This window comes from Vidua macroura, chromosome 18, assembly GCF_024509145.1.
Source record: "Vidua macroura isolate BioBank_ID:100142 chromosome 18, ASM2450914v1, whole genome shotgun sequence".
Taxonomy (NCBI): Eukaryota; Metazoa; Chordata; class Aves; order Passeriformes; family Viduidae; genus Vidua; species Vidua macroura.
In genome coordinates, this window is record NC_071588.1 from 2,411,419 (window position 1) to 2,427,979 (window position 16,561).

General features: G+C 44.4%; 1 protein-coding gene across 1 annotated transcript in view; it reads right to left on the reverse strand.

Moving 5' to 3' along the window:
- Window positions 1–1,693: 1,693 nt before the first annotated feature.
- Window positions 1,694–16,561, reverse strand: part of DNAH10 (dynein axonemal heavy chain 10) — a 49,885-nt gene continuing 35,017 nt past the window's right edge. The window contains exons 57-77 of the mRNA XM_053993760.1: window positions 16,333–16,469; window positions 15,238–15,455; window positions 14,674–14,895; window positions 13,952–14,099; window positions 12,785–13,064; window positions 12,197–12,426; window positions 11,329–11,602; window positions 10,592–10,696; window positions 9,953–10,107; window positions 9,050–9,204; window positions 8,654–8,837; window positions 7,882–8,082; window positions 6,580–6,789; window positions 6,090–6,185; window positions 5,267–5,438; window positions 4,730–4,861; window positions 4,183–4,394; window positions 3,942–4,109; window positions 3,550–3,730; window positions 2,453–2,598; window positions 1,694–2,024 (exon numbers count right to left, since the gene is read on the reverse strand). Of these exons, the coding sequence (XP_053849735.1) occupies window positions 1,878–2,024; window positions 2,453–2,598; window positions 3,550–3,730; window positions 3,942–4,109; window positions 4,183–4,394; window positions 4,730–4,861; window positions 5,267–5,438; window positions 6,090–6,185; window positions 6,580–6,789; window positions 7,882–8,082; window positions 8,654–8,837; window positions 9,050–9,204; window positions 9,953–10,107; window positions 10,592–10,696; window positions 11,329–11,602; window positions 12,197–12,426; window positions 12,785–13,064; window positions 13,952–14,099; window positions 14,674–14,895; window positions 15,238–15,455; window positions 16,333–16,469 (3,773 nt within the window). The 3' untranslated portion in view covers window positions 1,694–1,877. The remainder of the gene's footprint in view (window positions 2,025–2,452; window positions 2,599–3,549; window positions 3,731–3,941; window positions 4,110–4,182; window positions 4,395–4,729; window positions 4,862–5,266; window positions 5,439–6,089; window positions 6,186–6,579; window positions 6,790–7,881; window positions 8,083–8,653; window positions 8,838–9,049; window positions 9,205–9,952; window positions 10,108–10,591; window positions 10,697–11,328; window positions 11,603–12,196; window positions 12,427–12,784; window positions 13,065–13,951; window positions 14,100–14,673; window positions 14,896–15,237; window positions 15,456–16,332; window positions 16,470–16,561) is intronic.

The window sequence follows — 16,561 nt, forward strand, 5'->3', positions numbered from 1 at the left end:
CGGGCTGCGTTAGTGAGCGCTCTTAGAGAGGACACCCCTCCCTCACACTGCAGCCACACGTGTTGGCTGGTAAAGTTTGACCTGGCAGGGGTTCTCTTGTCTCCACTGTGTGTGTGAGCACTCCAGAGCCATCACTGACCTCTGCCACAGCCGCTCTCGCAGCAGCACTGAAAGTTGGGCACGTGTACGTTCACTTTAATGACCTAAGGACGTCCCCAGAGCCCCAGCAGGCACTACTTGATTAATCCTAAATACTTTGGTTTGTGGCTTTAAGTAAACTATGGGTGGGGGAAGCACCATTTTATGAGGGTTAACAACCCTCATAGGAAGAGTATGAACACTGGGTTGTTTGTGGGGATCGTTTTGGGTTTTTTTAATCAAATAGCTTCACGACACATTTTACGCTAGTCAGTACACTGCACTTGTAGCACCTTCCATACTGGCTCCGAGCTCCTTTTCAGGGAGGAAATGTAACTGGCTATCCAATATGGAAATGGTTCTTTATGCTCTAACCTGCACTTTTTTTGTAAAGGGATTATTTTTGTTTCCTAAAATCCTTAGTCTTGTTCTGGGCATCATCAGACAGTGCTGGCTGCTGCCAGCCTAGAAACCTGAGGTGCCCTCCTGAAATGTGAGTATTTAGTTGTAAGTGATGTAACTGATCCATACAGGAGAACCTGGCATCCTTGATTTCTGTCCTTGTGGATTGGGATGGACTTGCCTTGCACTTGACCAGATTCCCCTACTCCTTTCTACTAAGTAGCAGGTAGACCCAACAGCTGTTAGACTACTTGATTATTTTTTTTTGGTTTTTTTTCTAGGAAAGAAAGGCATACTAGGAGCTGGGAGGGTATGTAGTTTTGGGATAGGAGCACTAGTTTGTCCATTTTTCTTACATTCTGTTCACCTCTGCTTCACTCTTGTCTGCAGCCTCTAAGTAGGACCAGCAAGAAACACTGGCTCCCAAATGCTGCTAAGCTTATGATGTGCCTTTAAAAATTTGGAACGTGTATTCTCTGTGACAGCTGATGAAGGATCCCTGCCTGCCCCGTCCCCTCCCTTTGCCAGCTGTAGTTTGCCCCTTGTAAGCTTTTTCTGCAGCTGTGTTGGTGTGTGTCTCCCTCCGGAGCCTTGGACCATTGTCAGCGGCCCCGGCCCAGGCCCTGGCAGGCTGGCAGAGCTCTTCTCCCGCCCGTGGTCCCGCTCGATTCCTGCAGCATGACCCTTCCAGCAGGGCTGATCCCGGCCGAGGCTCTGCCCTCTGTCACTCGCCGTCCCAAAGTCCCAGACCCGCCTCAGCCTCGCGCCTTGCTGGCTCTGTGGTAGGAATTTGTTTCACAAGTGGTGGGGAGGGATCAGAAAGGGGTTGGTTAAAGCAAGGTTGTTGCTCTGAGGTTTACTGTTTTTACGTGTATTGCGTTAACCGGCAGCTGGTTTGGTTACTTTGGTTGTTGGCACCATATTTTTATGGTCATGTGTTGTATGAGTGACCTACCCTGCCACTTGTTGGAGGCTGGTGGGAGGCACCGCTTCCAGGCAGTGCAGAAGTGATGCTTTGGGCAATTAAAGACATTTCTTACAACCATCCAGGCAAACCTTAGTCTTTGTGTGTGTGAGACCAATTTAATCTCTCTTTGCAGCCACAGACTGCCTTGGAGCCGTTCCAGAAGGAAACACAAACGACAAAAAACACTCTATTCTTAAACACGTTTATTGGGAGTGTAATACAACCGAGCTAATTCTAACTAAAGTCAGGTGTGCCTAAGTGAACACAACCCCACCCATGGTGCCAGATCTCTCCTTGGGTTGAGGGCTTTTTCCCTGCGCCTCTGAAGGGTTTCATTCTGGGGGAAGAGCATGGTGCCTATTTTTGACTGTCATTCAGCATTCAGGGTGAGACACACACCTTGGAGGACCCAGTGGGAAATGTGCTTGGTAGTGTAGAGGTCAGCCTCAAAGACCAGGCCGAAGCCCATGGCATTGCGGCGCATGGAGGTTGTGTACACCGGGGTCCGGAGCGTGTTCTGCAAGAGGAGGCAGCACGGACACTGAGCAGTGCCTGAGCAAACTGCAAACAACTGCAAACAACAAGGGCCTCGAGGAGACAGCACTGGCTTCAGAAATTCACTTTTTTGGTTAGAGGTCTTAAATAGCCAATAACCAGAAAATGTAAGTGTCCTTTATGTCATTTCCTGGGGATGGGAAATAATTGAAAGAGTAGGGGGAGTGTGTCACAAGATCCCTGTCCCTGAGTGCCTGAAGGGAAAAGAGGCAACAAATGCATCAACCCCCTGAGAAGAACAAAACTGTAGTGATGGCTAGTGTAAGAAGTGTTAAACCAGGTGCTTCATATGGGAGTGGTAATGATAAAATGCAGCTTTTGGGCAGAGAGGGCAGGGCCTGCCAGCTGGGGAGCTGTGACAGCAGAAGGAAGGTAATTCAGGAGCCTCACCTGCAGTCTGAGTCTGTGTGCTTCTATGGGGATGATCCTCAGGATGGGCAGCTCCACCACCGGGACACGGGGCTTGCTCTGGATGAGGCAGCCCTGCTCTATGTCCCAGTCTGCTCCTTCCAGGAACAAACCAGAAACATAGCAGCCTGTGAAGGCAGAAAATGCAACGTTTGGGTAAACTGAGCTCCTAGAAAAGATCTAGGAGATCTTCTAAGATAATTGTTCCAGCAGTCCCTGTTCAGAGCACTACAGTCATCATCACAAACACACTGCATTTCAAACTGCAGCTGCACAGGGTGCAGTTTTCTGAGAGCTGTGTTTTTATCATCCAGCTGTATTAGGAAATCAAATTAAATTGTCTCAGTTGCAGTAAACATGATAAACAGGAGCAGGAATAAATGTGATTTGCTGCCCTCCAATTGCCCAAGTCACAGAGAGTTTTTGTAACTCCCCTGGGCCTGATCATTGGGTCACTGAGAGCAGGTGAAGGGTTGGGACAGTTGTTCTGGTACAAATACCAAGTACAGCATTTAGATTTTTAAAAAATTAGACTTTTTTTCCTCCTCTGTTCCAAATCAGAGCTGGTACTCAGAGCCTTGCTTAGCTGTTCCCCATACCAAGCTTGTTATATTTAGTTATTAGAGCAGTGCTAGGCACAGAGAGCTCATAAAGAGATATTTACACAATAAATGATACATATTTGTAGGTACTTTTTGCTTAAGTACATTTCAATACATTTTTTGTGGTGTAAATAGATCTTTACAAGCCTGCTGGAATTGGTAATGTTCTAGGCATAAAAAAATCAGTGTCTCTTTTTATATTTATATATTTATATATATATGTATGTATATATAGGGAGCAAGCAAGGGAGAAGGGTAAGTTCAAGTCCCTGCCTGTGGGTGGGAAAAGTGTGCTTCATGCACACAGGAGCTCTGCAGGGACAGAACCCAGCTGGAAATCATGAGGACTGTGAAATGCAAACCCAGGGCAAATGCCTGCCAAGGTTTAACCAAAGTAATTTAGTGTGCCAAGCAATTTCTTTCTCTCACTAATTAACTACTTAATTGGTTTTGCCAAACAGTTGTGAAAACACTTACCCTGAGCAGCCCCTTCAGTGATGTCTTCTGCTTTCCTGTACTTGGTTACCTCTGTGTAGAGGGTGGAGTGATCCAGGGGCCACCTGTTTTTTCTGCAGGTGGCTTGAACAAGAGCAGTCAGGTAGGACTCAGGAATGTGCAGGCCTGACAGCCACATCACCTCAGGCTCACCCTCACTGATCTGCAACCACAGACATGATGGGCAGCACCTGGCACTCACCCTACACTGCCCTTAGAGAGGAGCTGGGCTGAGTCTGCCTTGCATCCACAGTTAGGCAGTGCTGGCACCAGTTCAAGAACTTACCTGAAGTGTTCACTGGCTTCTGCACCGGCCTGCACAGCACATCGTGCAGGTTAACAAAACAAAAGGCTGTCTGGAGGCACTTGCTTACCCAGGTGCTGTACTGGTCATATCGAGCTCTAAAGAAAATAATCCAATTGCCAAGAGTTTTGAGGGTGTCAGGGGCCAGCCGCCGCCAGATCCCAGGAATCTGCCCATTGAAGAGAGCCTGAGCCACATCATCCAGTTCACTGCTCATTCCAACTTCCCCAGCCAAGGCCTGGAACAATGGTGAGAGTTCTGAGGGCAGGCAAAGCCCAGCTGGTCCCATCGAGTTGCTGGGATTTACTTACACGTTGTAGCTCAGCCAAGGACTTTCCCATCCGAACAATGAGCTTATTAAAACGTTCCAGTTCCTGCAACAGCACCACAGTCGTAGGGGAGATGTTTACTCCATAACCTTTACGTATGTGGTCAAGATCAAATACTTGAGGTAATTTGTTTTCTATATCCTTGGCAACATTTGCAATATATTCATCTCGACTAATTCCTGCACCAGTTTCACCTGAAACAAAAAAATTCTGGTGAGACTAAATCTGTACTAAATCTTCTGAGAGAAGGTGGAGAGCTGAGTCACCTTTTGGCATCAGTCTCCCCCCATCTTCAGCTGACCTTTGCCCACAGCCCTGCATGTCCCCAGCTGTGCCTCTGGGCAGGTGTTGAGCTGCCCCCAGCCTGGCAGGGCTGAGCTCAGACTGTCCCACTCCCTCTGCTCCCCGAGGCCGGACACAGCCCCCAGATCACTCCCCACACACAGGGGCTGCTGTCCCTGTCCCCAGGGCTCAGCGCTTGCCACTGGAGATCTCCTGTTCACAAACCCAGTTCAGACAGGGCACGCACCAGTTTGGGGCTGCAGCTCGAGCAGGTGAACCCACATGTCCCGCACTGCATGCATGTAATACCCGATCTCGGCGTTGGCGTGAAGGCCCAGGACCTCGGGGGTGTTGGAAAGTGGCAGAGCTTCTATGGCCTCTGGAATACAACCACACAGGCTCTGGTAACCCAGAACATCACAGCAATTTTGCTATTGCTCTGCTTGAATAAAAAAATCAAATGCTAAACCTGGTGTTGGAGTAATGCACAGAATAAACACTTCTAAACACACACAGAGACTCCCCCACAGAAATATTATATATCATTAACAAAATTAACATGCTGCTTTACTGAGGTTTTGTGGTTTGGGTTATTTTTTGGGTTTTTTTCTAAACACCCAAGGAGCTCAGTGACAAGCTCACTTTCCAAAGGACTGCTTCTGTAATCCATACAGCAGCAGTGCCCAGTGTTCTGTTCAACTTCTCACACCCAGCAGCGATGTATGGAGACAATGTACACTGGAAGCAGACTTTCTTTTAATGTGGCAGGAGAGGCATTTCTTACCAACAAAGTCATCTTTTCCCTTCCCTGCTGGAATTTTATAATCGACTGTGTCACTTTTATAAAAATGGAACACTTGGAATGTGTCAAACAGGAAATCCCCGAGGTACTCGTCCATGTAGACAGTCAGGATGCGCCGGTCAAAGCTGTCGATTGCACGCCCACCATACATGACCTGGAAATCAGTGACATCAATGTTACAGCACTGGCTTTTGGAGCAGAAAATACAGTTTAAAAAAAAAAAAAAATCACTGAAAGGTCAGAAATGCTCTGCTTTTGCAGTGCCTGTGGTGTAACAGTCTCCCTTATGGATCCCAAGGACATCTCCAGTCCCCTCTCAGGGGGACAGGAAGAAAATATTTGGCATTGGTCTGGAGAGAGCTGCTCTGGGCACTCCTCATCACCCATCTGGATGATTTGTGTGCAGTGGTGCCTTCCTGAGGTACCAGCTCATGCTGAGCTGGGATCCAGTGCTGCAAAGTAACAGTTTCCTGCAGGACTTCATGTTGCAGCACCTGCCAGTAGAGCTGCAGCAGCTCTGAGAACACACATTTGCACAGCTCCAGTGATACCCCACGTGCCAAGAGCCCTGTGCTCCTCCACACAGGGTCCCAAGGGCTCTCTCAGAATTAATTAAGCACCATCACTCCCTGTTGTGCAGGTGCACACAGTGGTCCTAATTCCCTGAGACTGAGATTAAGGCCCTTGCTCAGGGCTACACTGGAGTTTCAAACCTCCCCAGGAAAGATTCCCAGCTTTATTTGATGCAGCCCATGCAGAAAGGAAACTTCATTTATCTGAACTGCTGTGGCATTGTAGCACTCACCTCCCCAATAAGATATTTGAGACTGCTCCAAGGGATTTGATCATCCTTTTGTTCAAAAGCTTTTGTCAAGTATGTGTTTAGGATTTCCATGCACACCTAATGAATTTGTTGGAACATGTGAGATAAGAAAATTCATAAATCAGATAGATATATTCATAGACATATTCATGAATATTCATATTCATAGGTTTTATTTAATGTAGTTCTTGTTTGAAAACTAACAATTACTTCTTTCTGAAATAAAAAAAATGTTAAGTATAAATCGTCTTAAGAAAAGAAACCCATGAGAGAGGTAATAAAAACATAAAAGATTGGGAATCTAATTTTTAGCATTATAGAAGATCAGGAGTCTACAGGACTCCTCAGAAGCAGAAAAAAAATACTAAGCAAAATCTAATTGTGAGAAAGGTTAAAGCTGGAGGAATTCTGTGTTTTCAGAAGTAATCTGAGCTACTCAGGAATATAAAAGCCATAGCAATTGTTTTCTTACCTGGAAATCAGATTCATTAAAATCATATGGTACATTCCAGCCAACCTTCCCAAACTTCCTTCTCTCCTGAACCACAGCATGGAAAAATGCCAAGACGTAGACTAAGGATTTAAAGGCAGGATGTGGGCACTGCTCTAAGGCTTCCTGGGGAATTTTGAAGTAGGTGGCTCTCATATTCAGCTTCAGACCATTAGGTGGTTCTGTAACAACCTATCAAAATATTAAGGGAAGCCATCAATTACTGGATAATTTGAGGAAAATAAGTTGTAAATATATCACATTAAGTAAGCTATACAATGCAAACTTGACATTTTAAGTTGTTTTCCAAAGCCTATCAAATATGGATTTTTTCTTAAGTAAAGACATGAAACAGATCTTTTAAGTTTATCAAGGTAAACACACCTATGCAAAGAGAACTCTATATTATTTTGGAATTAGTCATATTATTGGCCGGACACGAATATTTCTCATACTGAAGATCTAATTTACTGAAATAGCAGTACTTTACACATTTTAATGTGCCCTATATGCTCACAGTAAGATGCTTTAACAATGTGGCTTTACTGCTGATCAAACTGAAAAAGCTGCCAGGAAGCAGCTCTGGCAAAGGGCTCTAAAACCTCAGTTCTCACTGCTGCTGGCAAGACACACAAAGTGCAGATCTGCAGCCTTAAAGATCCACTCCAGCTCCCTTCCCACTGCAGGAGGAGTGGGAGAACAGCCCAGAGCTGCCACTGAGCCACTGCTTTCCAATCTGTGAAATGAAATGATGATGTTTACAGGATGGGGCACCACAGCAGCAGTAAAGCAGCCACAGAAAAGGACATTAGGGCAGAATCATGGCCTGTGCCTTCAAAATAATCAGCTCAGCCTTTAGTGATAAACACTGCAGCCTGAAGTAGCAGCTGGAAACCATTATCCACTTCCAACATCCGCTCCACTGGCACTGCCAGGCTGACACTGCCCTGGTTCTGCACTGCAGCATCAGGGCTGACAGGGCTATTTCTGTCTCCAGGTACTCCTCACTTGTGGCAGCATTTAAATCTATAGACCATTTCTCACATTTCCAGGTTTACTCACAAACCTCTGCTTTGAAATAACTGCTGAACAGTTTTCACCCAAAGGAAACAAGCCAGGAAAATAAACAGGATGATGAAAAAAGGATTTGGCTTAAATAAAGACAAAAAGTGAGTTCATAAGCCTGGACCAGTGTGCTGCACTCAAGTCAGGCTCCTCCCAGAGCCAGCCTGTTCTGCTGAGGACCAGCACCAGGACATTCCCTCCTGGCTGGGGTTTCCCCACCTTTAAGGCCTTCTGCAGGATTCCAATTGGGAAGCCTTTCGTTGGGTCAGTCGTCAGCCAGAGGCGAAAGTCTTCGTGAGGCTCTGTAATTTTCTCCATGGCCTTTTCCAGATGGATGAGCCACTTCACCAAAAGGTGACAGTTCTGCAGCATGAGCCAATGTCCATGAACCACTGCTTCCTCCAGCAACTGCAAAGCGATCTGAGGACAGAGGGAGAACCATCTGTAATCCTCCCTTTACCCTGAGAACAAACTGCCTTTGATGGGCTCGTGCAGCGGGTTTTCCTGCTAGGAAAGTGGTGGTCTAAATGAGTCTGATAGGAGTTCTTCCACTGACTGAAATCATGGCAAATTCAATCAGCTGTTAAGCTCTGGACATCTTGCCTTCGTGTCCATAGCAAAAAGGAAAGTCACAGGAAAGGCAGGAGAAGCTGCAGGAGAATTTCTGGTAGCAAACACTGTAACTTCCAACTGCCTGATGTCCCTACACAGCAACATCTTCTCATCTCTACTTTTTAATAGCCAAAAATCTGATTCTGAATCTACCCTCACCCAACCCAGAACAGCAGCAAGAGAGCCAAATGGCTCCTTTCATGTGCAGTAAAATGTTATTCCCAAACTGACAAATTTATGTCAGAATCATAAGGTAACTCCTTTTCAAATGGAACAGACTTATGGAAAGGAAATTTGATCAGTCCCAGAGCATTAGGAGCATGGCTTGCAATTCACATTTGCTGCACACAGCACATCCCCACCCTCCCATCCAAGTTACCTCTTCTTGGCCTTGTCCCATGGCCAGGAATTTGAGTCTATCTGCTTTAAAATCTGTCCTCTCAGCCAGTTTCATGAGGTCACTGACAGGATCAGAGCCAGGACTTAGGATAAAAACCACAGGTGAGAAAGGGCTGCTCTGCTGCAGGATGTCATCGAAGCTGATCACGGGGGGTTGCACATACCTGGCAGAGGGAGAAGCCCAATGATTTGGCTGATTGGCACAGAGCAGAGCAGCTGCCACGTGTGAACAGAGCCTTGTACAGCAAGGGCACGTGGAAATCATTCAAACACAACCCTGCTCTGCTCTTCAGGCAAATGACAGAACCATTGACAAAGCTGATTACAGCTCTGTGTGAGGGCTGTGGTTGGGATCTGAGAGAGGAGAGTGACTCACGTCTCGCCCATTGTCACGGTCACGTAGTCCATCACCGCGCGGTACATCCGGTCCACCCGGAAACACCGCAGCAGGAGCAGCTTCTGGAAGTCTGTGACATTGCCCTCATAGTGCATTGGCAGTGGGATCTGCTCCAGAGCATCTGTGTCGTACCACTGGTGAGAAAAGACAGCACACAAATGAACCCAGTGGCTCTGTCAGGAAAATTATTAGGAAAGAGAAAATCAATTTGGTGAATGAGGGGCCAAGAGACACAACAAAACCAACAAAAGTCAATCAGCTGCAAATAAATATTAAAAGCTCAGGTGAATGTAAAGAATCCAACTTTTTCAGTATGAAGTATTCAAGTCCAGAAACACACATGTACTTACACTTTATGTCAATTAATTATCTTAAGATATAGAAAACAGCATCAAAAGCAAAAAGGTATTAACAGATTGCTTGCAAGAAGACTTCTTATAAAGCAAGAAGACATGGAATGAAGCTAAAGGAGGAACAAAGGAAACCTGTTTGTCAATAGCCTATAGAATTCACTGCCACAAGAAGATCAAAGCACAATTTAGCAGCACAAAAACCCACTGAAATGTTGACTCTCAAAATGAACAGAAAATTTCCACTGACTACAACAGGGTAAATAACTCCGCTAAGGCCTTTGACAGACAAATAAAAATTCTACAGTATATCAGGAAAGATATTTTGGGTTGTTTTTTAAATAATATAATCCTTAATTCTTCTGCAAATAAGCCAATCATTCACTGAGGTCAAGAAGCAAAGAAAGGCCTTGAGGGAAGAAGCCCACAGTGACATCTCCCCTGTGGAGTGCTGACACATTGCATCACACTTGACCATTTAATACCAGAAGAAAAACTAGGAGAGAAAACAGCATTGCAAAAAAGCACGTACATTTTTCCATACATCTGGATTTTCTTCCACATCATCTGGGAGAGATTCAAATTTCTCAGGAAATAGCTCAGACAAGCGAATTAGATCTTCCCAGCCTTGATCCGGCAGCCAAGCAAACGGCTTCTTTCGGGCACTCTTCTCCAGGGAAATATTGCCTAGGCACGTTCAGAAACCAGAGTCAGTGTCCATGTCAGAAACCCTCCAATGCATGACCACACATACAGCCCCTCTGCACAGAGGAACCAGGTGGAAATTGGTTCCTGGAAGCACTCTAAGATTAGACTGGTCTGCTGAAGGAAAGATGGAATTTTACAAGTGCTTGCAAAAGCCAGAGTTTTATCTTTGCAAACATTTCTAAAATTATGTATATACAGTCAGAAAACAACTACAACCTAGTCAGAAAATAACTATAGATTACTTTCCTCATGTAACATCCTAACAATTAGCTAATGTGAAACAGAAATAGCAGGATCCCCAGTTTGTGTAACCCAACACAGTGCAGCTCTCCTCAGTGGGAGCCCTCCCATTATTGAGGTGCTGGCTCGTAATAAATCATCTCTAGTCAAAGATCTCTCTTCAAAAGATCTTTTAGCTATTGCTACATAGAGCTACATACTTACATATAAATATTCACTTTACCTTTCAAAAAGAAATCAAATTCTTCTTGTGGAACTCGGCCTTCAGCTTGTTCTATCTTGACAGTCATATCAAAGGAGAATAGTAACTTGTGCTTCTCAAACAAGCCTACGTTAAAAGGACATTTTCAAAAATCAGCTGCAAAAGCTTGTGCAGCTGGAGCAATCTTTCAATCCATATTCTTCATCTGTTGTGGGATTGATGGGATGCTCCACCCCTGCAAGTGCTCAAGGCCATTTTGGATGGGGCCTTCAGCAACCTGATCTAGTGAGTGGCATCCCTGCCCATGGCAGGGGATCGGAACCAAATGATTCCTAAGGTCCCTTTCAACCCAAACCATTCTGTGATTCTGTGATCTGGTCACCCCACAAAGATAATTTGGTTGATTGTTGGAATTGATATTCCTAAAGGTCTTCTCCAATCTGAACAATGCTATGATTCTGTGATAGGGGGATCAAAGCTGGGGCTTTAAGAGTCAATACAGCCCCTGTGAGCTCTATGGCTGCCTTTACATTTGTAACTGTGTTAAGGAAAACATTTCTGCAAGAGTTACATGAGTAATGTGCAATGTTCTTCTAACAGAAATAGCAGGGAGGAAAGTGTGAACCAGGAGAGGTGATGAGACCTGAACATCACTGAATTCCCTTGGTAACCTGCCTCTTTCACATGAACCAGCTGAAGTCAGGGCTTCACCTTTATTTGCACTACACAGTCTCAGCCCCTGGTTAAACAGCACTAACCTGTGCAGCCATAGTTGTAGGTGTTCAAAGTCAGTGTATCCATGATGTTTTTTAACCTCTTAGGAAGAATAGGACTGGGCATGGATTTCCGAAGAGAGAATCCAAAAACCTCTAAGAAGGAGACCAGTGAGAACTGGTACATGATGTTGACAAATGCCAATTCAGCCAGCACAGAGAAGAGGATGGCCCCTCTCTTGGCAGCTGGTCTGTAGCCATCTCGGAGAAGGTCGATATCCGCTGCGGTCGTCTCAGCCAGCTTCAGTTTCTCAATCACCTGGGTAGACAGGGGTTTTATACACCTGTAATTACTGTGCTGATCCAGAGTGGATCTATTATACCACAGTAATCAGAGCTGCTCTCTGTGTGACTGTAGAGGGAATCTGGGCAGGTAACTCAAAAGAAGTTGTACGAATTATAAAAATTAAAAATTAGATAAAATTAATCCCACCCTGTATATTTATGAAAAGTAAAGGCAAAGATTTACAAAAATCATGGAAATAGTGTGGCAAGGGCCCTCTGGGGATCTTTAGTTCAACTTCTGCCCAAAGCTTGGTAATGACCACCACTAGATCAGTTCCAGTGTGTCTTTGCCCAGCTGTGGCCTGAAAACTCCAAGGATGGATTCTTTCATCTTAGACCTGTAAACAAACATTACTTTAGTCCTGTTAAGGACTTTCCTGAAGATAGGATTTGGTTCTCTGATCCATAAAGTAGTGCCCAACACTGAAAGATGCAACAAATTCATGAGAAAACTCTCAATTTCTTTTTAAACTATTTGCAAGCTTCAGGAGTAAAAGATGAAGCACAATGAAAAGGAAAGACTACGTTCTGTCCATAGATAGCCTTCCAAAAAGCCCAGAGCTGGTACCTCAGTAGCTTTGAATTTTGTATCCTCCAAGGTTTGCACCAATTCCACATTGTCCAACATGTTTCCTGTGGAAGTTGACAGTCCATGAAGGAGAGTGTCTTCCAGATTTTTCAGCAGGTTTTTGTTTTCACTTGTCTCCTGGATGAGACGTTCTCTCTGTTCCTCCAATTCCCTCCTTTCAAAACCCGTAATGACACTGAGCAGCTGATCCTCTAGGCCCTTGAGTGTAACTACAGGCACAACACATGGACAGAGCACAGACTTTTGTAAGCACAGGACAGTTTTTATACAACTTATCTAACCTCGAGCCTCTCAAAAAACTACAGCAATGCAATGGAGTGACCTGGTTAATGACTGTGCATCTTAATTCCACCAAAGCATCCTCACCTGACCAGTACAAGAAGAGATTTTTTGCTCAGTTGCAGATTAAAAGCGAGAAGTGAGAAGGACTTTCTATTAAGTCAGATGCTGAGTATAAGGGAGAGTATGAATTTTTTAGTTTCATAGAGGTTTCAGACAATGACTCAGGCCCTAAATTTGCAAAACAGCATAATCCTTACTTTGTTATTAAGTACACATTAAGCTTACCTGTGTAATTGATAACAATAGCTCTGCCAAACACAGAGGGAGAATACTTTGGGTTTGCTAATTTGGTGTTCAGGTACATTTTAAAATTACTGTCATAGTCAACCTCTTTGTCCCCCAGGACAATGAATGCTCGCCCCTGTGCAACTTTGACGTTCTTCTCTAAGACATTGTCTATCACAGGGTCGATGTATTCATCAACACTGTGCACCAGGAAAGGGGTTCCATACTTTATGGCCTGTTCTAGTTGTTTCAGGAAATCTGGGTCATTAAAGGAAGCCATCTGCAAGAGAACAATGGGAAAACATGAAAGGAGAACTGATATTCAATTTGCTGAACATTATTATTTTGCAGTAGCTGCCAACACTAATGAAGTTTGTTCTTTGCTGCTTTTTGTCTTTCCTCTCCCAGAGGATATAAACTGCACTTGCACAAAACAGTAACGGATTAGCTGAGAATAATTTCCATTTGGAAATTACCCTTTAAAGTTCTAGCTGTGCCTCTAAGTGTGTACATTGTCCTACATGGAAGTTCCATCCTGGAGCTGAGATTAATCACAATCTACACCAGCCTTTTGGTTAGACTCTTTCTGCATGTGCAGGCAGGCTGAGAGAGTTGGGGTTGTTCATCCTGGAGAAGAGAAGGCTCCAGGAAAACTTTATAGCACCTTCCAAAACCTAAAGGGGCTCCAAGAGAGCTGGAGAGGGACTTTAGACAAGCACATTTAGCAATAGGACAAGGGGAAATGGCTTCAGACTGAAAGAGGCCAGGGTTAAATTAGGTATTAGGAAGGAATCCTTCCCTGTGAGGGTGCTGAGGCCCTGGTTAATGACTGTGTATCCTAATTTCACCAAAGCATCCTCACCTGACCAGTACAGGAAGAGATATTTAGCTCAGTTGCAGATTAGAGATATTTAGCACAGGTTCCCAGAGAAGCTGTGGCTGCCCCATCCCTGGCAGTGTTCAAGGCCAGGTTGGACAGGGCTTGGAGCACCCTGGGATAGTGGAAGGTGTCCCTGCCCATGGCCAGGGGTGGAACTAGAATGTCCTTCCCAATCCAAACCATTCATTAATTCTGTGATATATAACTGGTTCCCCATTCAAGGTGACAAATATTTATGTAGCTTTGAAAACAATCAGGAATGAGGTATAGCAATCTTCCATCTTTACCCTCAGGTTATTCTTTTCTTCTTTCTTCTTAATCCAATGTAATGCCTGCTGCTGTGGGTCAATACAGAGTGGGAAGCGGCTGGAATACGTTGTCAGGATGCCATTCTGGACAGAAAGCTCATCAGGGGGCAATCCTTGAGAAACCCACCTGGGAACAGAATGGACCAAAGACCAGCCTGGGATGAAACCTCGATGGGAGAGCAGCACATTTCATTTGTCAGCAAAATGAGGCAACTCACTGAGCACAGAATTAGACTCACACACAGTGTATGTGGTTATGGGGACAGTGTCACAGCTCAGACTGACTCACTGACTCACTGTAACTGCACTACTCAAAGTACTGACTGTTGCCTTAGGTGAGCAATCCTGTGGTAGTTGATACATGGGCTACCTGGGCCTGGGTTTCATATCAAACCCATTGAAGTCAATGAAAAGACACCTGTTGGGTTATGGAAACATATCTTATAGAGAACGCCTAAAAAACTTCCTAGAAATGGTATTACATGTGTTTAAGTTCTGTGAATGTCCCTGGAGCGTTAAGTACAACAGCTTTTTACAACAAATGGCCCCTGTTAATCAGAAGGACATGAAAGTAAGATTCTCTCTCTGGTATGGCTGTGCACCTCCACCCACAATGCCAATTCTGTGCTACAGACTCAGCTCCAGACTGCCACTTTATAAAGTCACATCCAGTAGTCCCTGGGTCTCCTGACTGGACATACCTGCTAACCTCCACCTCATTGGTCAGGAGGCTCTCCAACTTAAATGGGTGGCTGACAGGAATTTCTCGTGAGAAAATATCTTCTTGCCACACTTGATAGAGCATTTCATGACGGAACTCCCAGCTGAAGGCTCCCACATAGCACAGAAAGGCGGCAGCGAGCAGACAATCTCCGAGCAACTTCACCTTCCGTATTTCTAATTCCTTGAATTCCTCTGTCCACCTGAAATAATCATATGGGAGATTCTGTACCAGGAAGATGAGGTTTATGTGCAGAATTTCCTGTTACTTTAGGTACAGGTTGAGAGACAGACGCCCAAATTTAGAATCGGTTTTCTCTTGCTATTATGGGGGCCACAGACACTGAGTTGATCTGAACTTTCATCCATTTAATCTCAGTTATTTTCCAAGAGCTAATGGATATTAGCTCAGAACAGATAATAGCTCTTCTCAGAAACAAACACCATAGAAAGCAAATTTTCAAAAATGTCTCCACCTGATAGATTTTATCCCTGACACATGAACCTCTGGTGTCAAAAATGATCCTCTTTGAATCTAGACTTACCTCTCATTCTCAGATTTCAAGCCAGCGATGAGCTTGTCAGCAGCTTCTAATCTTCTCTGCATTATCTCTGCCTCTTCTTGTAACTTTTTGTTTTCTTTTAATGCCTGGTCCAATTTTTCCCCCAAAGATTTAAGCTCATCCTGAATGGCAGCCAGCTCTGCCTGTATCCTTTCCAGTTCCCGCTTACTTAATTCGTAGTTCCGTTCTAGCCTGGCCACCTAGAGTACATTTTGAAGGAAACGTAAAAGTGTTAGAGGACAGAAAGATTTTAGAGAGAAGTATTAAGTTCTCACATTTCTTTTGGTTGTATCATATTTTTCAAAGTGTTCTGGCAATAAACAGAACAGTGTAAGCCAAAATAACTGACACTGCCACCCTCCTCTCCCCATCCCAAACACACACCAAGGTCTGACTGCAGTTCCAAAGCAGAAAAATCTCCCAGTTTTGTACCCACAAGGAATATTAAAGTACTGAAGGTCAGCAGGACTCTCATGTTCTGACAAAATGGGAGGTTTGTCTGCTTAATAACAATATGAAGGCTGCAAAAATAGTCAGACACTTCATCTAGTGAATATACTTTCTCTGTAATCATTTGTATAAAATAACCTTTTCTTGACAAAATTTTCCAGTGTCATCTGTTGGACATTAGATTTCCTTTGATAATACAGCTGTATCTCCAGTAATCCTAGAAAAAGCTAATCAGAAGGTCTGTGCTTAAGGAACATGGATTTAGTGTACTACTGACCTCTGTTCTGTCCAAATGCCATGGGTTTTAAAGTTTGTTTTTAGTAAACAGCTCTAAACTGTGTTTTTCTAAGCACAATTACAAAATTCCAACTGAACACGTTCCTCCCTCATCCCTCAAGCACTGGCATGGATGGCAACCCACAGCCCAGCATCCTGACACAACAAATACAGTCATTTATGACTGACAACCTGCCTCACTGCTACTGCAATAGCTCTCCTAAACACCTAAACACCACTTTTTAAGCACTTCCATAGGAAAAGTGGGCAGTCTATGAAATGGTCAAGTATTATCTTTTCCATCAGGATCATGCTTCGACCTTCTCTGAATTTGATTCCAACACATTTTACCTTTTCTTCCTTTGGCTTGACTGTTTTAACTACATCACAGTAGGTCACCACTGCTTCAGCAAACTTTAACATTCCCAGTCCTGCTCTGCTGATAACTTCCATTTCAGCCCAGGTAGTATTAAGATTCTTTAAGAGAGCTAAATTGGTAAACACAAAAATATTGCAAGTGAGTTGAATAACTGCAAAAACCCTCAAAGAAATAGCTTTTCCTACCAGCAGCATCGGCCAA